We start from the raw sequence: 20432 nt of genomic DNA, 5'->3' as shown, positions 1-20432 counted from the left end.
TTCCAGATGTGCTTAATTGGATTCAGGTCTGGTCAGTCTATATCATCAATGCCTTCGTCTTGCAGGAACTGCTGACACTTCAGCCACATGAGGTCCAGCATTGTCTTGCATTAGGTGGTTTAGGGGCAACCGCACCAGCATATGGTCTCCCAAGGGGTCTGAGGATCTCATCTCAGTACCTAAGGGCAGTCAGGCTACCTCTGGCGAGCACATGGAGGGCTGTGCAGCAGGTGTGAAACTGCTTTTATCTGTGAAGAGCACAGGGCACCAGTGGTGAATTTGCACATCTTGGTGTTCTCTGGCAAATGCCAAACGTGCTGCACAGTGTTGGGCTGTAAACCCAACCTCACCTGTGGACGTCGGGCCCTCATTCCACCCTCATGGAGTCTGTTTCTGACCATTTGAGCAGACACATGCACATTTGTGGTCTGCTGGAGGTCATTTTGCAGGGCTCTGGCTGTGCTCCTCCTATTCTTCCTTGTACAAAGGTGGAGGTAGCGGTCATGCTGCTGGGTTGTTGCCCTCCTACGCCCTCCACCATGTCTCCTGATGTACTGGCCTGTCTCCTGGTAGTGCCTCCATGCTATGGACACTACGCTGACCGACACAGCAAACCCTCTTGCCACAGAAGGCATTGATGTGCCATCCACTAGAGTGAAAGCACCGGCAGCATTCAAAAGTGACCAAAACATCAGCCAGAAAGCATAGGAACTGAGAAGTGGCCTGCAGTAACCACCTGCAGAACCACGCCTTTATTGGGGATGTCTTACTCTCAGTGTTGCTTCTTCAGTGGACATTTTGATGTCACCGAAGTGTGATTGACTTGGAGTTACATTGTGTTTATTTTTTGAGCAGTGCATTTTAACCATAGTTTCTTAAGACATCATTAATATTCATGTTCAGGGTGACAAATAATTACGGACACAGATACAGATAACTAGCAACCATTTCTTTTTTTAATTTTGCCAATTTATTAAAATTTAGTTTGTACTTACATTAGCAAACAAGCCACTTAAAATAGACCTCTTATCGTTTTTATGATGTATGTCTTACTGATAGGTGACCAATAATAAATAATATCAACAACATTCTCCTTCCAAAGTGGAATCTGTTTGAAAGTGGAGTGTGCGTTTTAATCATGCAAGAAATGACTAGGCTGTTGTGGATTTTTTTTTTTTTTTTTTTTTTAAAGTATGATATGATATTTTATTGATAAACTGCTTGGCACCACACCTGACACACGTTCAGCAGCACAGCTGTAACAGACACTGTTGTGTGGATGGTTGCTTCTCCCCATCCAAGAATTGACCAGCGTGGTGAGCATCATATATACCGTAGTAAAAGTGACAGGTGCAGGCATCCATACTTACAGCACTGGTAGCATAGCAACGCAGCGACCAACCTTATAATACACACAAATCTACAAGATTCTCTGTTTCTATTGAATTTCTATGCTGTTGAAGGATGCGCCGGATTCGGTCACTTCAACTCATTGAACACAACCTTTGTCCTCATTGTCTCATTGTCTCCATTGTCTTGATACAGTATTGGATGTGTTGTTTGGGGTGTGGAATTTTCTGAAATAACCAAATAGGAAAAAGAGAGGAGGAACTAATTAACCACTCAGTCCTTCTGGTTGGTGCGTAAAAGCAGAAGATTAATTCTAATTTTATAAATTGAAGTTTAAAATAGTAGGAGCCTAGGAGTCTGACTGACAGACTGACTGGAATCTGCCATGATTTTTGGGGTCCCGAGTCTGACGATGGTCCCTCGTGTATTTGGCTAAATGTGGTGCTGATTCCACACCTGCATTCAGGGTGTTCATTTGTTTTTGTTCTCTGGTTATTAATGCATTACATATGCTGGTGTAAAATGTGTGTCCACATCATGATATCTGACATTTCATTATGATTTGGAACCAGAGGAACTATTCACACAATTTTATACAAAGACAACTTCCCTGCGCATTTATGTTAAAGCTTTTTCATTTAATTATAGCCTAAATGCAAACGACACTGCCTGTCCCTTGTTACACAATGTGATGGACATTGTATTCCAATTATATTCCTAACGTTCTTTTTAGGAAAGCAAAGCGGTCAAACCCAGGGTGGTTTAACTGCCACCACGGCCTGATTGGCTTTGAGGCAGCGAATGGAGCTCCGTGTCTGAAGTGAGAGCACAGGGCAATGCGCAATGCGCAAAGATAAATTCCCCGCTGACGCTTTTTTGTCGAGTCAAGAGCGCAGGTCCATGGCAGCAAACCTTGAATAAGCCTGGTGTGATTGTTGGTTCACGTTCTTTTGTGGCCGGGCTGCGGAGATGGGAACGTCAGCGCATTGACTGGAGACAAAGGCGGCTTCTATCAGCCATTGCCATCAGAGGAGGAGGAGGACTTCATGCTTCCATCCAGACAACAGCTCTTTGGTGTCACTTCAGAGCTGACCTCCTTGCTTTACTGTACTTTTGGACATTGAGATAGGACAGTATCTGTGCATTATTGTAAAATAATGTTTACATGTTTTCCATCTAAAATCCATTCTGGTCAGGGCTTGTTCTGGTAATGAGGGTTAATAGTGCCATACTGCCATTTTCCCTGAAAATACAGGAGTAAATAATAAAGTTGTACAGAGCACGGGACTGCATAGCTTTAATGTGATTATTTGAGTTTTTTTATTTTGCAAACAAATAGTCAGTTAATAAAATTACAGTAGAAGAAGAGAAGAGCCATTTAAAATAATATCTCACCAGAAACAAATAAGTAAGCACCTCCAAAAATTACAATATGCCAAATATAATAGATGTACCCATTATAAACCCATATTTGAGTTTTTGTAGTGCATTTTACAGTGTGAATGCAGGCCAATCAGAGGCCAGCACTGTTGTTGCTTCTTGTCCATCCGTATTGGTTGGTTGTGTCCATGGATGTAGATTTTGCTCTTGTGGGCTGACAGTATTCGGCCAGGCCGTAGTACATACAGTGGTAAAAAGTATTTGGCAGCCATCGATTGTGCAAGTTGTCCCACTTAAAAAGATGAGAGAGGTCTGTAATTTTCATCATATGTACACTTCAAATGTGAGAGACAGAATATAAAAAAAGCAGGAAATCACATTGTATGAATTTGAAAAAAATGTATTTGTATAATGGTGCAGAAAATAATTCTTTGTAATGTAACCTCAATTGCTAATGACAGAGGTCAAAGGTTTCCTGTAGGTCTTCACCTGGGTTGCACACACTGTAGCTGGTGTTTTATCCCATTTTTCAATGAAGATATTATCAAGAACTGTGATGATTTGGACACAGATTCTCTATTGGATTGAGCTCTGGAGACTGGTGACGCCATTCCAGAACCTTGTAATGCTTTTTACGTAGCCACACCTTCGTTCCCTGGGTGGTGTGTTTGGCATCATTGTCATGCTGGAAGATCCAGCCACATTTCATCTTCAATGCTCTCACTGATGGACTCCTTACCCATCCTTTTAAGGAGAGGTGTGGACCTTCAGAAAAAATGTGAAGGTTTGTGCTTCTTCTTAAAAAGCAGCAAATTGAGCTCAACATGCTGTGATTGCTACAGGGCTCCGGGTAAAACGATAATGTTGTGTTGTAGATTTCTGGACATTTAGAGACTGATAAGATCAGCTTTTCCTTCATTCGAAGGGACAGACCAAACACTAGCCTGCTTCAATTCCATTCTATAATCGATTATGTTCTGAACTGCATCGATGCAGAATCGTTAACAATTGCATTACAATGCATTAATTATAAGATTAATTTCCACCCCCTTAATTGTCAGTGATTCTAATAATTGCTCCGACAGTTGATCTCTTCTTACCAAGCTGCTTGCCTATTGTAGATTGGTTCGTCCCAGTCTCGTCTCTGGTGTGCAAACTTGTCCCTGGTGTCTTTAGACAGCTCTCTGGTCTTGGCCATGGTGGAGGTTGGAGTCTGACTGTTTGAAGGTGTGGACACGTGTGTTTTATACAGATAACCAGTTCAGACAGGCGCCATTAATATGGGTAACGAGTGAAGGATAGAAGAGCGTCTTAAAGAGGAAGTAACCAGTCTGTGAGGGACAGAATTCTTGTTTGTAGGAGCAAAATACTTATTTTCTGCACCATATACAAATACATTCTGTGCACCATATACAAATAAATCCAATGTGATTTCCTAAATTTTTTTACATTCTGTTTCTCACAGTTGAAGTGTACCTATGATGAAAATTACAGACCGCTCTCGTTTTTTTTAAGTGGGACAAGTTTTTTTTATAAATTCCTCAAATGTACATATGACATATAGAGTACTTACCTTTGTTCTTTTCTTTTCTGTCTTTTGTTCTTTTTTTGTCCTTGCTGTGCTACCTAACTTTTGAACCACGTGTCTCAAAGGCAGTCATTTCTTCTTATGTAACATCTTCCTCTTTGTCATCCTTAATGAAAAGGGTAAATGCAGAGAGAAAGCACAAGTGAATAATGGCAAGATAACTGAATTAAAAACTGCTCAGTATAAAGGTGCGACGTAGACAGAGCGCTGACGAAACCGTTGCCATGGCGACAGAGATTTGTTTGGTGAAGTGACATGGTATATATAAAAAAAAATGCACACACATACACAGCAACACTTGTTAAGAAACGTTATGCAAGAACCCCCCCCTCCCCCCCCGAGCCTACCCGCTGTATGGAGCTGGCCGCCTGACACTTCTGATTAATCTTTGCTGGGATGAAGGGCGATGCTACCGAAAGCGACGGAAAGCCAAACGAAGGAACGTCACCGGACTGATAAATGACGGGGCGGAGCACACGGGAGACTATCTGGCCGTTCAGGACCCCCCTCGGGCGGTGGCCCTCGGGTGCTTGACTGTCACAGTGGCACAGTTCAGTTCGGCAGCAGCGGCACGGCGGCAGCGGCGCGGCAGCGGCCGACGGAGATGTAGAGTGCTGCTGCACGGCTTAAAATAGCCGCTCTCCTGGTTATTCTGTTCCCTCGGGACATGGCGATTTGAATAAAAGCCTCCATCATTTCACCAGGGTGTGCTGTGTGTGTTAAAAAAAGTGGGATGGCAAGGCAGATACTCACGGAAAGAGATAACTAAGTTATCAGAAGCAGTGCTGCCAGGCAGAGGAGGGAATGCCGGGGTTAGGGCTTCAGGGGGTTCAGATCATTTTATCATCTCAGTGATGCGTGGCAGGAGATTTTTGAACATTTTCAATGGGTGGAAGCACTTTCTCCCATAAAAAAATGTCATTTGTTCACTAATCATATCCATCCCAACAGTGGAAAAGCCTGGATTTGTTAAACATGGCATTATAGGCACTATGACTAATTTGGTGCGCTTTGCCATGCAATAATTTAATTTAGTGGCCTAGTGGGTAACACACTCGCCTATGAAACTTCACCACATCTAAAACTGATGATCTTTCAGGTGGCGGTATAGTGGGATGTTCCACCCAGTACTTGCTAGCACAGTGCAGCTTCCCTGTCAGGCTGACAGGCAGGATACATCGAGGGATGGGACTGTGTTCTGGTTTTTCTTGACATGGCCATCTTCCTAATGCACAGATAATCCCATTCTCTGTTTTGCTGTTGGACACTACTGATTAAATGCATATAAAGAGCACGAATAGTGGAATTTGGCGTAGTTCTGTAGTTTACGCTACCAAAACCAGACATCTCTAAGGGCTGTAGACATATCTGGTGAGTGTTACATAAGAGCTGCCTGCCTGTCTGTGAAGCCCTAATCCCCCTTCATTCCAGGATTCACACACTCGACACAAGCTGCTCGGATGACAGGTGGAACGCCGCATTCACCCTCATAAACCCCACCAAACGGCGCTCCGCCACAAGCTCACCCGAGTTTCCTCCAGTGAGTTTAGCGCCTCGGTGCCCCAGCAGCATCTTAACCCACTTCAGGCTTCTCCTATTTGTGAGGGATAATCCATGGGGAGGTTGACATTAAAGGGTTTTAATACGATGCAGAGACAAAGACCCAACGGTCATGAAGCGCAGTGCTTCAAAGTCTGTTTACACTCTGGATTATCCTGATTATGCTGTAATCCCTCACCAAAAAAACAGAAAATAAACAAAAGTTATTATTTATATTATTGTCCTCGATTCTTTGGCAGCAGTCTGGGTCTGAAAGTTCTAGGACTGTTAGAAAATATTGATTCATCAAGTAATCGAAGCAAACATCAAATATCAATATTTTTGGATGCAAAGTTTGTCCACAGGGTGGTAGTAGCCTAGTGGGTAACACACTCGCCTATGAACCAGAAGACCCAGGTTCAAATCCCACTTACTACCATTGTGTCCCTGAGCAAGACACTTAAACCTGAGTGTCTCCAGGGGAACTGTCCCTGTAAATACTGACTGTAAGTCTGGATAAGGGCATCTGATAAATGCTGTCAAGCATTTTCAGCAGAGATGAGAATCAGTGTGCAACTACAACCTCCACTCCTCTAGATGGCGCTGTACCGCTGGGTACTTTGAACTTCATTTGGAATGAAATCACAGACAGATTGATCACAGCATCTTGTTTTTCAAATGTGTTTCTACGTTTTCAGTGAACTGTACAGTATTTCAATATGTACAGTATCACAATATATCGTGATATAATCGTATTGTGACCCGTGTATTGTGATATGTATCGTATTCTGAGATCCTTGCCAATATTTGCAATATTTTCTAGATTGTTCTTTCAAAATGGTTGACTATAAAGTGCTGCAGCTCTCCTGGGTTTTACTGAGATGTTCTATTTGACTGGAATTCAGTTTTAAATTTGGAAGTCTAGATTAACCCCCGACACATCTCGTCTGAGCTGGTCTCTGTCAATCCAATTACAGACCCAGACCCAAACAGCCAGACCTTTCAGACCCCATGGGTCTGACCTGCGTCTGAGCCACACTCTGCCGACCTGCAGAGGTTTGTGTCTGTTTGCAGCATCTTTATATAGCATATACAGTGCACAGGCTAGTGTACTTGTTCACCAAGGTACCACAGATTGTTCCTGAAAAATATGAAAAGTTGGGCTATGATACAAACATGAGAGTTTATGAAAATTCATCTGTAGAGGATAGCAATACATATAAGATTTTATAGACCTAATTTTCATCTAGGCCATAAATCCTAATTAGATTTGATTATTGCTTACTGAATTGTAATTGAACACAGTACGTCATGCCACATGGGAAGAAGGAGGCACAGGCGCGCAACGTGGTGAAAGTGATTGTGTTTGTGATGCATAGCACAGCACATGGTGCACACAAAGAAATGTGTCTTCTGTGTTTAACCCACCACCCATAGTGAGCAGTGGGCAGCCATGAATTGATACCTTGATGGTCCAGGATTTGAACCCTCAACCCTTTGGTTACGAGTCCGCTTTCTTACCAGCTAGGCCACCAACACGCAGAAAGGTTGAAGTTTGACAAGTCACTTAAACAAAAGGTTAAGGGAGTTGTAAATCACTGCAGACATGCACACAAGTGAAGGTATCACACAAACGACAGGGGAGTGAGGATGGGGTAAGTGGGTTTTGAACCTGGGTCTTCTGGTTCATAGGCGAGTGTGTTACCCACTAGGCTACTACCACCCTATACTCCTACTCCTGGGTTTGTTACTCCAACAAGCCATTGTGCAGGTGTCCCTAATATCTTCGTAGACTCCTGCATACCAAGCCTTATGAGCGCCGAGGACTTCAGAAAGGACAGGTCAGCTCTCTGTCCTCAGCGTTTCATATCAGCCAGTGACGTGCCAGGGTTCTGACAGTCCTCACGTTGAATGGCCGCCCCTTCCTCCGGTCTCGGTGACAATGGCTAATTCAGCTGAGCGCACCTGCTGCTGTTTATTTGCTGTGCGGCTTGCCCCCGGCAAGGAGAGTTTTTTTGTGTGGTATCTTCCCGGAACTGTGGCATTAAATAACAATAATATTACAACAGTAAACTTTTTTTCTTTTTTTTTTTACCTGCGGTTATGATGTGTGTCTGCTAATAGACTGTGAATACTGAAATCTATTGTAAACACTCGCTGGCCATTTGATGTCCTTTCAATCTGTGGGGTTATGAAAAGTATGATGTATTATTGTTGTTTATTGCTCAGTAGCTCTTGTCATGCACAGTTTATAGTCTCCACAGTCTCCAGCGTTTCTCCAGCGTTACTTCTACGTTTGTAGCGGAATAGTGGGAGTCTGATAAACAGTCTGAAGTTTTGGGGTTTTTTTTATGCCAGATGTAACTGGGTGTCTGTAGCCCCGGCTGTTGGTGGTCGAGTGTTGTGGCTGTGAGATGGTCTCTGGTCTCCAGCGTGGCAGACAATGATTGTCTCGGAAGCAACAACGAAGAGAGAGAAAGTCCCAAAAATGAACAGATTCCGGCCGGGCTGCTTTACTTAGCTTCAAACATGCACAATTGTACACCTACTCTCATTGTACACCTACTCTCACACACCCACACACACAGTCATGCACACGCCTACATCCACTTGCCCCCACACACACACGTGTGTGTTCATGTCTCTGTTTAAGATGAGCTGTGTCTCTCCTGCAGCGCTATTTTCTCATCGTCTTCGGTCATGACGGCCAGAAACCGCTGGAGCTTCGTGCTGAGGAGGAGGCAGAGTGTGATGAGTGGGTGGAGGCCATTCAGCAGGCCAGGTACACTGTGTTTGTGTGTGTGTGTGTGTGTGTGTGTGTGTGTGTGTGTGTATGAGTGGGGAGAGGGAGTTTTGGAATCTGTGTGTTACTACTGGACAAAGCACTGGGACTTCTGGAAAGGCGCTTTTTCCACTGGGCCATTTCCAAATATTCCAGTCCTTGTTAGTACCTGTTTTGGGACAAACTGGACCCAAAGGTCTGCTTGACCCTGGACAGGTCAAGTAAACAAACCATAGAGCTGCTCTTTTTAAAATAAGCTCTTATAGAAGCGGAGCATTGGACAGCTGGACAGGGAAACTGGAGCAGATCCAGCGAGAACTGGATGGACTTAAAAGTAAAAATACACAACGCAGCAAACACAACTCAAGATCATTGTGGCTTTAAAAAAAAAAAACATCAGGTTTTCCAACTTTGCAATCTGAGCCACTGGTAGTTTTAATTCCAAACGTGATCTTATGCATCCAAGTGAGAGAAATATTGCGAAATATTGTCACAAATATTCAGAATAGCATGTCTGTGGCATTAGATTGATCTCTAATCCACCACACTCACACTTGTAAAGAACATTTGTTCCTTAGTGAAACTCCTCAGATTGATTCTTTAGATGTCAGATGTGCGTTAAAACGCTAAATGAGCTCAGGGGACCCGGGTTCAGTCAGGCGCACACGTGGGCGCTCTGTCCATTTATTCCCGTCCTCTCCAACAAGCGGCGCCGCTAATAAAGCTCCATCGGAGATGACAGCGCCGCACACACGCTGAATCGGAGACTCATGGGCCAGGACAGCGCCCCGGCGCCGGTGTGCTGGAGGCAGCAACAGATAGAGGGAAGTGGGAAGCCCAGACTTCAGCATGCAATAAAATCCTGTCCTGGTTCATTGCAGAAAACCTTTTGGTCAAAACAAACACAAAAATATTGAGCAATACCCTTTAAGCAGTGCTTGTCTACATAATGGCATTATTCTCCCATAATACCACAGCATAGACCGTAATGCGCCAAGTGTGATGGGTGGCCGTCCCTGACTGTGGTTTTTGGATTTGTGTTTCGAATCCCCTGAAAGCGCCGGATTATCATGTTCCTCTTGTCCAGATGTGTCTGGCCGAGTGTCCCCACACCGAATCCTACAGTTCATCTCTCCTCCAAAACCCGCTGCAGAAGATGTATAACGTTGATGTATAATAATGTATAATGTGCAAAGAAAGGGGCCTGTTGTGTTTATGGAGTAATCGTATCATGTTCCAGCTACTCTGACATCATCATCGAGCGCGAGGTGCTCATGCAGAAGTACATCCACCTGGTGCAGATTGTGGAGACGGAGAAGGTTGCGGCCAATCAGCTCCGAACGCAACTGGAGGACCAGGACACTGAGATTGAGAGACTCAAAGCAGAGGTAGAGATCATTTTAGTTCCTAACTATTTTTTTTAAAGCCAAAAGGTGTATAAAAAATAAAATAAAAAAATGACATGCCCCATGCGCTACATCTTATATAATGCCGGGAAAATATTGCCATTTTGGTGTGAGCCACATTACCTCACCACTGGTATTGTCACCACAAGCGGTGATGTGATTTTTTTGCAATAGTGCTTCATAGAAAAACTGACACGAATTCATACAATTTGTACATTCATGCAATGCTGCTGTTTACATTTTATTATAATTTGCACCACTGTGTTTTAGAGGAAAACATTTTCACTCCGATCAGTCATATAAAGCATGTCATTTGGCAAAAAGTTACATCAGGCTGGGGTTCTCCATTTTGGTTATCATCTACCCATCCTGCTTTCAAAATATATTCTTAGCACCAATGAAAGCACGTCAGCAGTTTGGACCTGACATGAGAAGATCGGCGGTATATTAGCCCAGGATAATCAATAATCAAGGATCCGTCAGTGACGCTGTTCTCCCTGGAAGCATGAATGGACATAATTTATCCCGAATATCAGCGTTGCGGCTGGCAGCGCAGTGAGTGTAAGTGCTCACCTGGCAATTGATGATGATGGTGATGATGGTGATTCATCCCTCTGAATTCAGAGCACTCTGCTGCTGGGCTGCTGCTGCAAATGGACCTCGCCTCGCCCATGGCTGTGGCTATGAGGATCTAATTCCAGCCATTTGATGTGTCAGTTGCTCTTATTTTCCTCCTGGGCACAGCAGCTGTGACGCTTAAATGATCTGATGGATTCTAGCAGGTTTTTCCTGACATTTATCTGACTTCATAGGTTTTAGTACAATGTTCCAAGGAACTTTTATAAAACATACAGCTGCACAGTTATGGGGTAAAAAAATACAAATTTGACTTATTAATATGTTAATTGTGAGAGCCTGCAATGATGGTGACTTTTCCTAATGCCTATTTTCCATGGCAATTATAGCAATAATTAATAAATAATATAAAACAGAGCAATTCTCTTTTACGCTGTAGCTTTGAACACTGAAGCTGGCCCTACTCGCCTTTTATGTTGGAACAGCTAGGCAATTTGTAATAATAGCTAATAAAAGGACAGAGGGGCCTTTCCTGTGTGTGTAGAAGCAGCTAATCAAGCCTCCAGTGACCCACTCCACCATGTTTCACATCACACAGACATGCTCTTTATTAAAGGAAGCCTTTGTCATCAGTTCTATATCTCTGTCGTGTGGGGACCTCCACTCCAAACCTTCTGGGGCCGGAGATAGGACAGATATTTAATCATCAATAACTTGGAGCCTTCGAAAACATACGCTGCCTTGCTCTTTTGACTCATATTGAAACTCGTATACAATCTGCGGCGTCCTGGCCGCCAGGTTAGACCGGGTAATTCGATTTATCGGCCACGTGACCCGTGAGAAATTGTGTTTTTCAGCCTTTGGGGAGCAGGGGGAGAAAAAAAAGATGACAGAAATCTCTCCTTATTTCTATTTCCTGAAAAGATTGTAGCCCTGAATAAAACCAAGGAGAGAATGCGGCCGTATCAAGTGATCCAGGAGGAGGAGGACCCCGATATCAAGAAAATTAAAAAGGTATACAGCTTCTGGCCCCAGGCATCTTTAACCCACAGTTTCTGTAAAGAAGCACTTGTTCGGTGGTGTAAGGTGGGTATTTATATAAAAACCGGGATCTTCAAGAAGAGAAACTCACTACCATTTTGTCGCTGGATTGGAATTGGCACCGCTTAAATATGATTTCAAAATTCATGAATTTATAGTTTTGTATCCAGCCTTTTGCTTAATATTGCAGGTGCTTATTTATTCATATTTCCTGTTTCCTATTATTTATAGTGCATGATCAGACTTCTGCTGAATGTGTAGAAACATACTTTGCCGTCAGTAGGTGCGATGTGTGTGATTTGTATGGGCCTTTGTGGGATTCGTGTATTTGATGTGTGCTTGTGTTTATGTGCGCCATCTAGAAGTAATTGGTGTGTTTTAATGTAAGTGTGTGTGTGTGTGTGTTAAAGGTACAGAGCTTCATGCGTGGCTGGCTGTGCAGGAGGAAGTGGAAGATCATTGTTCAGGACTACATCTGCTCCCCCCACGCCGAGAGCATGAGGAAGAGGAACCAGATCGTATTCAACATGGTGGAGGCCGAGACGGAGTACGTCCACCAGCTCTCCATCCTGGTCAACTGCTTCCTGCGGCCGCTGCGCATGGCAGCCAGCTCCAAAAAACCACCCATCAGCCACGACGACGTCAGCACCATCTTCCTCAACAGGTCGTCCGGGGTTCAATCATGTGTTTGTGTGTCATGCAGAATGAAGTTAGATGCACAGACAGCTAATGAAACGTCAACTATTTATGCTCTTTTTTTTTTTCAGTGAAACCATCATGTTTTTACATGAAATATTTCACCAAGGCCTGAAAGCCCGGATTGCAAACTGGCCCACACTGGTTCTTGGTAAGCACTCAGAGAACAGATAGAACTGATGGAGCCAGAACTGTTAGAGCTTTGAGTGTAACAGTACTGCCCGTAGCCAGGGGTGTTCAAATTCATCTCATAATCGATGCATCGCGATACTGAGGTGGACGATTCTGTGCAGAACACAATCGATTATACTTATTATATAATGACGTTGGTGATTATCTGGTGCCGTCAAAAAGTAGCGTCGGCAGTGAAGGTGGCTGCCTGATCTGAGTAGGAGTTCGGCCTCGTCCACATGGGCGTTCGAACCAAGCAGCCTAACATGCGCGTTTTTGCTGCGGTCTGTAGCTGCGTTCGATTGCTGCTTCGCTGTGGTTCACGCGTTGCTGTTTAACATTCGTCGGGATTTCGGCAAGAAAACAGTGCATGCAGCATTTATTGGACATGCAGCCATCCGAACACGGGTGCTGAACGCCCGTGAGGATGTAATTTAATCCAATCATGAGACCACTGAAGGTTCACATCTCTACCCATAGCTGAAACCACCATGACACCACAGACACAAGAAGGAGGACAAGAACTGTTGTCAGAGGACAAGAACTGTTGCAGCTTTGTTTCAAAATTGCATGTTCCACATGTCTTCAAAGGGACCCAAGCTTCCAGGCTTTTGGAGTTCCTGTTTTGTTCCTCTTTTTGAACGTGCTGTAGAAAAGGGCCCTTAACTTACCCAAGGTGACATTTTTACTGCACCGACAACAAAGGGGGCTGGTAGCAGGGGGACTGCTGTCAAGGACGAGTCTTCGCCACAGCTGAAGCAGAAAAGCTTCACGTCCGCGTGGCCCCTAATCTTCCCGACTGCAGCTATTTGATGAGCAAATCAAGCAGCAGTGAACAAAAAGGACCACGGACGCCTCGAGTACCATTGTTCTGTCACTACCACAGTGTACGGCACAGCAGATAAGCCTGTGATGCCTTCAAAGCCTTTCCTGACAATGGCGGTGGCTACAGTGTTTAGGTGCGTTCAAGGCGGGGCTCAAAGATCTGTCCATCGGGCAAAGAAATGGTCCTGTCTTGGTCATTTCATTGGGTAAATATTAAGAGAAGTACGGCCATTGTGGTCGAGAGAAGAGTAACGATATCCCAGGAGAGTTCTGTGTTAACAACCCTGGTTAGAAGCATTTCGAAAATCTTTCATTCTGTTACAGAAAAAAAAGATGATGTGCCACCCATTGCAGTGATGTGAGTCCAGTGTGTTGATGATGTGCTGGTTTTTAAAAAAGTACGCAACACAACATGAAGAATGGTGTTTGCTTTCACAATTTCATTCAGTAATGTGAAGCCCCATTCATTGGACAAAATGAAATATTTTTGTTTTATGTTAATATGGCTGATAATCTTAATTTATGCACTTTCCAATTGGTTCTGAATGTTTTACATATTAAATGGAATTACATATATATTATTCTCCAATATGCACAAGTAGAAGTATTACAAGTAGACGTATCAGAAAAGACACTTTTGTCTGTCTGAAATGTCCTCTATTTATCCAGAAAAGCTAAGAATCCAATCTGTTTCCCAGCTGACCTCTTTGACATCTTGCTGCCGATGCTGAACATCTACCAGGAGTTTGTGCGCAACCACCAGTACAGCCTGCAGGTTCTGGCCAACTGCAAGCAGAACCGTGACTTTGACAAGCTGCTGAAGCAATACGAGTCCAACGGCGCGTGCGAGGGCAGGATGTTGGAGACCTTCCTCACGTACCCAATGTTCCAGGTGCGTCTCGTGCTGGTTACATATAGAATTCATCTGCGTCTACATCCACTGTGATGAACAGCACACTGCAGCCGGTCTCGTATACCAGCTGTACGCTTTCATGTGCTGACCTTTACATAGTCGAGGTCACTTCACAAAATTCAATTACAGCAAACACCACACTGGGAGCTAAATAATGAAATAAAAATCATTGTTGTCAGAGCTTTCAGGCTGACGGCCTCTGCTCTTCTTACCGCCGCAGATCCCCCGTTACATCATCACCCTCCACGAGCTGCTGGCCCACACCCCTCATGAGCATGTTGAACGGAAGAGTCTGGAGTTTGCCAAGTCCAAGCTGGAGGAGCTGTCCCGGTGAGCAGGCTGGTGTCCGTGTCTTAAGTCACATATGCCAGTAGATATGAAGAGAATTAGTACAGCAGCTTATTTAACTGTTAATAAGACCTTGAAATAATTCATACATTTATATTTACATTTAAGGCATTTGGCAGAGCGACGTGCTTTCAAGTTACCATCAATGAAGTGATCAGTTCTGGTTCATTAGGACCCCAACTATGAATACAATCTTTTTATTCACTCTGTTGTAGATTCTGTACTCAAGTTCAACAATAAGAAAGTTGCAATTTAATCTAAATATTCTTTAAAGAGGAAGGTCTTGTCGTTTGAAGAGCTGTCGTTTGAAGGTGCTCAGTGACTGAGCTGTTCTGACCTCGAGGGGAAGTTCATTCCACCACCGAGGGGCCAAGACGGAGAAGAGTCTAGATGAATGTCTTCCTTTTACCTTTAGCGATGGAGGGACCAGGCGAGCAGTACTGGAGGCTCAGAGTATACGAGGTGCAGTGTGAGTTGTAATAAGGGCTGTGAGGTAGGATGGTGCTACTCCATGTCTGGCTTTGTGCATTTTGAATCTGATGCGTGCAGCTACTGGGAGCCAGTGGAGGGAGAGAAGCAGAGGGGTGGTGTGGGAGAATTTGGGAAGGTTGAAGATCAGTTGTGCTGCTGCATTTTGTAGTAGTTAGTTACAGTAGTAGTAGTCCAGTGGTGAGATTACTAAGGACTGAACCAGTAGTTGGGTGGCTTGTGTTGACAGTTAAGGGCGGATTCGTCTGATATTGTATAAAAGGAATCTACATGAGTGGGAAAGATTGCTGATGTGAGTTGGCTGTCTATAATGAGAATAAGATAAGAAGCATATTAAATATTTTTACATTCCCAGTCTAAGCAAGAAGCACAATACAACATGTCATTTTTTACTCATTCTTGAAAATGGGGCTTATATTATATTCAGTCTCTTATTTTGGCAAATACAGTAAAATAGTCATTTCTTGAATACTTATTTTTATGGGCCCTCAACCAAAATTAGCTAACATCTAACCAAATGCCTAGAATTCATTGTTCTTTATCAGCAATGAAAGCAAACAAGCAATCAAGGTCCTCTTCACCCAGATACAACTAATTCATTAGCACGTAACCTTTTCTTTCTCAGTTCCGAAAACCCACTTCAACAGACACTCTGTGTCTGGTTCTGTTTTCTAATCCTTAAAAATGTATTTATCTGTCTTTCCCATGAGGGGCTAATAGGGTCGGTTCTCTGCAGGATGTCAGGGGTTTGACTGGCCCTTTTCCGGGGCATCGGCCTTCATTTCCTAAAGCTGCCCTTTGTTTTCCCTGCCCTCTGGTTGGCTGGCATCTAAAGTTCTCTTAAATCTGCTGAAACATCGTCAGCATTATAAAACTCTGAGTGATTGACCAGTTACCATTTACTACCTCAAAGCAAAGTTGCCACTCCTCACTAAATGATCCTCTACTTTTTTAATGATGGTTTTCATGTTCAACACGATGACAAGATTTTATTAAATGATTGCATAGACCTCTTCTGAGATATAATTGGCTTTTTATCAAAAAAATTTTATCTGGTCTATGTAAACAAATGTATTTCCATACAGCACACAGTACGGACCACTAAAGTAAAGTAAAATTAATTAAATTATATAATATGAGACCTGTTATCCTGTTGCTCTGCCCCATTGCAGTATTGTTTTCTTCCCACAGCCTTTCTGCTTAGAGGATGTCATAAATATGTTTACAGAGGTGCAAGGGCCCAAATGATATTATCGCTAAAATTATTTGCATGTTTTGCATTTTTTGACAGTCCCTTTCTGAACAATTTCAGAGTTGCTGTTCACTAGGCTAAAAAACAATGTGCGTGAATGTCTGTACACTCCGTTACCTGCAGTACCCGTAAGTGGCAGGTCATACATGTGCATGCGTGCGCGTTAAGCCTGTGCACGGAATAAAGATGAGCGGCAGCAGAGCGGTCGCCCGTGGCCACGCTTGTCACCCGTTCTCTGTCCCCTGTCAGGGTGATGCACGACGAGGTCAGCGACACGGAAAACATCCGCAAGAACCTGGCCATCGAGCGCATGATCGTGGAGGGCTGCGACATCCTCCTTGACACCAGCCAGACGTTTGTGAGGCAAGGTGGGAGCCCCCAGCGCGCCTGGAGCCGCCCGCGGCCAGCACTTCACATGCAAACGCGCAAATGAATGAATAAATAAGCAGCACGTTGGTCTTTTTGGAATCAGCCATCTCTGACCATGACAGAGGGACACACTGTGGGTCGGAAATGACGTTGACAATGAAATTCAAATTGTCTCTCCTTTTTTTTTTAGCCTGACTGACAAATTCATCCTCTCGGTTGACTGTTCGTTTGGATTAGTCTCTGTTGAGAAAATCAGTCCATTCCTGTCTGTTTTTTTGTGTTTTTGGTGTTTTACTGCATCCACTACACACTACAGGCTGGTTTTAATAGGAGTTTAATCTATGTATCTGTCACCCAGAGCACAGGCCTTGCAGTATGTTGCATTATCAGTCTGGCTATTTCTCTCTTCTTCTTTGTCCCCTCTGGTGTCGCTCTGCGGTTTTGTGTGTTTGCATCTCTCTCTCTCCCGTATTTATTCAAATTCAATTCAAGGGGTTTCCGACTGCTTCACATGCAATATTTCTGAATGCACTTAATTATGAGAAATAATCCAGGCCACACAAACAGAAGGGAAAAGACGAATTAGAGATAGATGTAAATTTAGGAATAGCACAGATGAGCTGGTTACGCGCTGTCTTTCTTTCTCACCCTTCTGTCTCTTGCTTTTTACCTCCAGGCTCTTTGATCCAGCTGCCGTCAGTAGAGAGGGGGAAGCTCAGCAAGGTTCGTTTGGGCTCCCTGTCCATGAAGAAGGAGGGAGAGCGACAGTGCTTCCTGTTCACAAAGCACTTCCTCATCTGCACCCGCAGCTCAGGGGGCAAGCTGCACCTGCTTAAAGTTAGTCTTACACACACACATATATACACCGGCATTTTTTGAGCGATTAATGTGTATGTCCATCAGGAAGATCTGTTCAGAATATCAATATCTGTAAGAAAACTGCAGCTACAGACTTGAACACATGTATGGATACGAATTCTAATGAGCACAGGCAGGTAATGATATAATATTTCATTGTAATACATAATGTGACGGCATCAGGCCGAGTGTGTGCACGGTGAGGGATGGGTTGTGGGTTATGTTGGTGATGCTGATGAGGACGGACGGGCCCTCTAACCCGCAAGTTGTTTTATTATTTCTGTAGCTCGGCTGCCCGGACAGCATCGTGGGGTGACATTTTCAGTGCTGCCCTCTCCTTGCCCGAATAAAAATTCTCCAGGGCCTTAAAGCTGCTCAGTATTGGTTGAATTTTGAGATTTTATTTGTAAAATTCACAGCATCCTTCGATGAAGGTTAAGAATTGAAAAGCGATGGGGGATGAATTCCTGGTTGTGACATGGTTGTGTGTTTAGTGCCGCTGTAATGACCTGGGTCAGTAGTTTCTGAGCAGATTCACAACTGGGTTTAATAGGCTCCTGGTCTGACTCACTCACCTCTGGGCTCAGTAAATTACGTACAAAGTTAACTAAGAGCTGCCAAGGTTTTATGTAACTGCCGCTGATGCGGTAGAATAGTGTATTCATGAGTTTTCCCCTTTATTCTTTCTTTGACCTCTGATCTCTGCAGCAAGGGGGCGTGCTGTCCCTGATCGAGTGCACCCTCATCGAAGAGCCAGATGCCAACGACGAGGAGGGTAAGTTTATGTCCCCACACCGTCCCAGGAAAGAAATTTTGAAAGGGTTAGGACATGCGTCATTAGACATATGTCCCCGGGTACGATGTGGGTTAATTAACTGTCATCTCAGGGTCAAATCGAGGTGCCCAAAGTACCTCCTTTCTAAATGTCATCTGTCCTGATACAATCCCATCATAGATCAATTAACCTCCTGAGTGCCTATGAGGTCTCTGGCGGCAGTGCGGTCGCCTCCAGATGCAGACCTGATGAAACCTCCCCAGTTATTTGTGTCTTTTGTCACATTTGCTCTATTGCCAGCCGTCCGCCTGATCAATTTCTGTTGTCTGAGAGGAACATAAATGTGAAATGGTCATACATTGGAGATATTGATTTGGGTGCCAGATAATGTCCCATTTATTTTTATGGGGCCATTTCCATCTGGATCGCTCTCCCTAGATTTGAATTTATAGCTTGGACATGCCAGAGCGCGCAGCACAAATACCACACATCAAACACAGACGTCATTTAGTAGCACCCTGCTCACACCATTTCACCTCTCCTGCAATATTTAAACTTCATTAACAAATTAATAAATAAACAAATAGATGGTGATGTTATAGAGTGACACAAATAACTTGTTTCTGTGTGACTTTTTTTATGTGTTTTTTTTTTTCTGTCTCTGCAGCAAAGAACACTGGCCAGGTGTTCGGCCATCTGGACTTCAAGATCGTGGTGGAGCCCTCGGATGCCCCCGCCTTCACCGTGGTTCTGCTGTCGCCGTCACGTCAAGAGAAAGCAGCGTGGACCAGTGATATCAGCCAGGTTGGTCATCCATGGTGGTTCATTTTGATCGTGCTGTTGTTCCAAACCAGAACGCTTCAGCCGAAGTTGATTGACAAAATTCTCCATGAGTCACAGCAGAGTACCAAAAAAAACAGGTAATCAAAAACTTGCAGGTTGTAAACACGTCTGAAGTTATTGTTTAAAAACTGGATTTATTATTTTGTTTGACTTGTGTAACATTTCCTGGGTCTGTATTAGCAAGGTGTCCTGAACGATGAGGAAGGTTCTGGAAAATTGTACCGGAATATAGCTATGGTCTTTCGAAATCCCATCGTCTTTGACCTAAAATGTGAACTTCTCTGAACCAGAATTGTAACAGCATAACACTCCTGCTTTTATTTAAATCATAACAAAATATTTTTTATTCAACTTTATTTCTGCACTGTAGAACGAATACTGTTTGTGCTCAGTAATTTGCCTCTAGTTCAGAAATAGCAATTACAGCTTATCATGCATTCGTGCTCAACAGGGAAATTCCCTCGAATGAGGGAAAAAACAGATTTTAGACCGGCTCTTTTTTTCTGTGTGTGTGTCTATGGTGATTAGCTGGCTAGCCAATTAACCATGCTGCTGCAAATAACATTAATTTATAACATCATTTATTTTAAGAAAGTAATCGCAAGTGGAGGTTTAGCAATTACTGAACTGATTAGAACATCTAACATTCAAAATGACACATGCACACACACACACACACACACACATACACACACAGTGCAAACAGAAGAGAAACAAAGTGCTATATCATGATTAATAAAACAGTGTGCAGCACCCAGTGCCAGCTCCGCTGTTCCCATGCCTGTTTTCCCATAGTCCTTTGAGTCAACACACCCTGCAGGATAGTCTCCATCGCTGACAGTGTCTCAGGGGTATCACTTAGCAGGGCCATGACTCCAGGACATTCAGGCACGATAGTGTCACCTGGGATAAGTGACATTTCATCAGGTCCCATATGTCGGTTCTATGGCCTGTCAAGGTCTCTGTGTGTCAGTGGCTTTTTCTTCTCCAGGTATTTTTATCCATGTGTCTATCACTGATAATTTCATGCCCCCCCCCTCATTGCCTCGCTTCCTTTACCTCCTTCCGTCTTCCTCCCCACCTGTCTGTTTTTATGACAGTGTATTGATAACATTCGCTGCAATGGCCTGATGACCAGTGTGTTTGAGGAGAACTCAAAAGTCACCGTGCCACATATGATCAAGTAAGTTCTTCTTCCTCTGCATTCATCTCTCTCTCCCTCTCCCTTTTA

At 43.8% G+C, this 20432-nt stretch overlaps 1 protein-coding gene and 1 long non-coding RNA gene across 3 annotated transcripts in view; one reads left to right on the top strand and one right to left on the bottom strand.

Annotated features, from left to right (window-relative positions):
• The window catches only part of rasgrf2b (Ras protein-specific guanine nucleotide-releasing factor 2b), a 47705-nt gene that overhangs the window by 7958 nt on the left and 19315 nt on the right, over positions 1-20432 (top strand). For both annotated transcript variants that reach the window (XM_028996970.1, XM_028996969.1), the window contains exons 2-13: positions 8533-8639; positions 9880-10027; positions 11546-11635; positions 12073-12326; positions 12430-12509; positions 14053-14246; positions 14488-14597; positions 16606-16724; positions 17402-17562; positions 18292-18358; positions 19026-19162; positions 20302-20384. In XM_028996970.1, coding sequence (XP_028852803.1) covers positions 8533-8639; positions 9880-10027; positions 11546-11635; positions 12073-12326; positions 12430-12509; positions 14053-14246; positions 14488-14597; positions 16606-16724; positions 17402-17562; positions 18292-18358; positions 19026-19162; positions 20302-20384 — 1550 coding nt within the window. The remainder of the gene's footprint in view (positions 1-8532; positions 8640-9879; positions 10028-11545; positions 11636-12072; positions 12327-12429; positions 12510-14052; positions 14247-14487; positions 14598-16605; positions 16725-17401; positions 17563-18291; positions 18359-19025; positions 19163-20301; positions 20385-20432) is intronic.
• On the bottom strand, positions 2909-4733 carry LOC114799962 (uncharacterized). The gene is made up of 4 exons (XR_003751299.1): positions 4666-4733; positions 4304-4424; positions 3831-3947; positions 2909-3022 (listed from the first exon to the last, which is right to left on the bottom strand). It is a non-coding gene; the product is annotated as an uncharacterized LOC114799962 (long non-coding RNA).

Source organism: Denticeps clupeoides, chromosome 11 (genome assembly GCF_900700375.1).
Source record: "Denticeps clupeoides chromosome 11, fDenClu1.1, whole genome shotgun sequence".
NCBI lineage: Eukaryota > Metazoa > Chordata > Actinopteri > Clupeiformes > Denticipitidae > Denticeps > Denticeps clupeoides.
The sequence above is the reverse complement of the archived record's forward strand: the minus strand, read 5'-3'. Positions and strand labels throughout refer to the sequence as shown.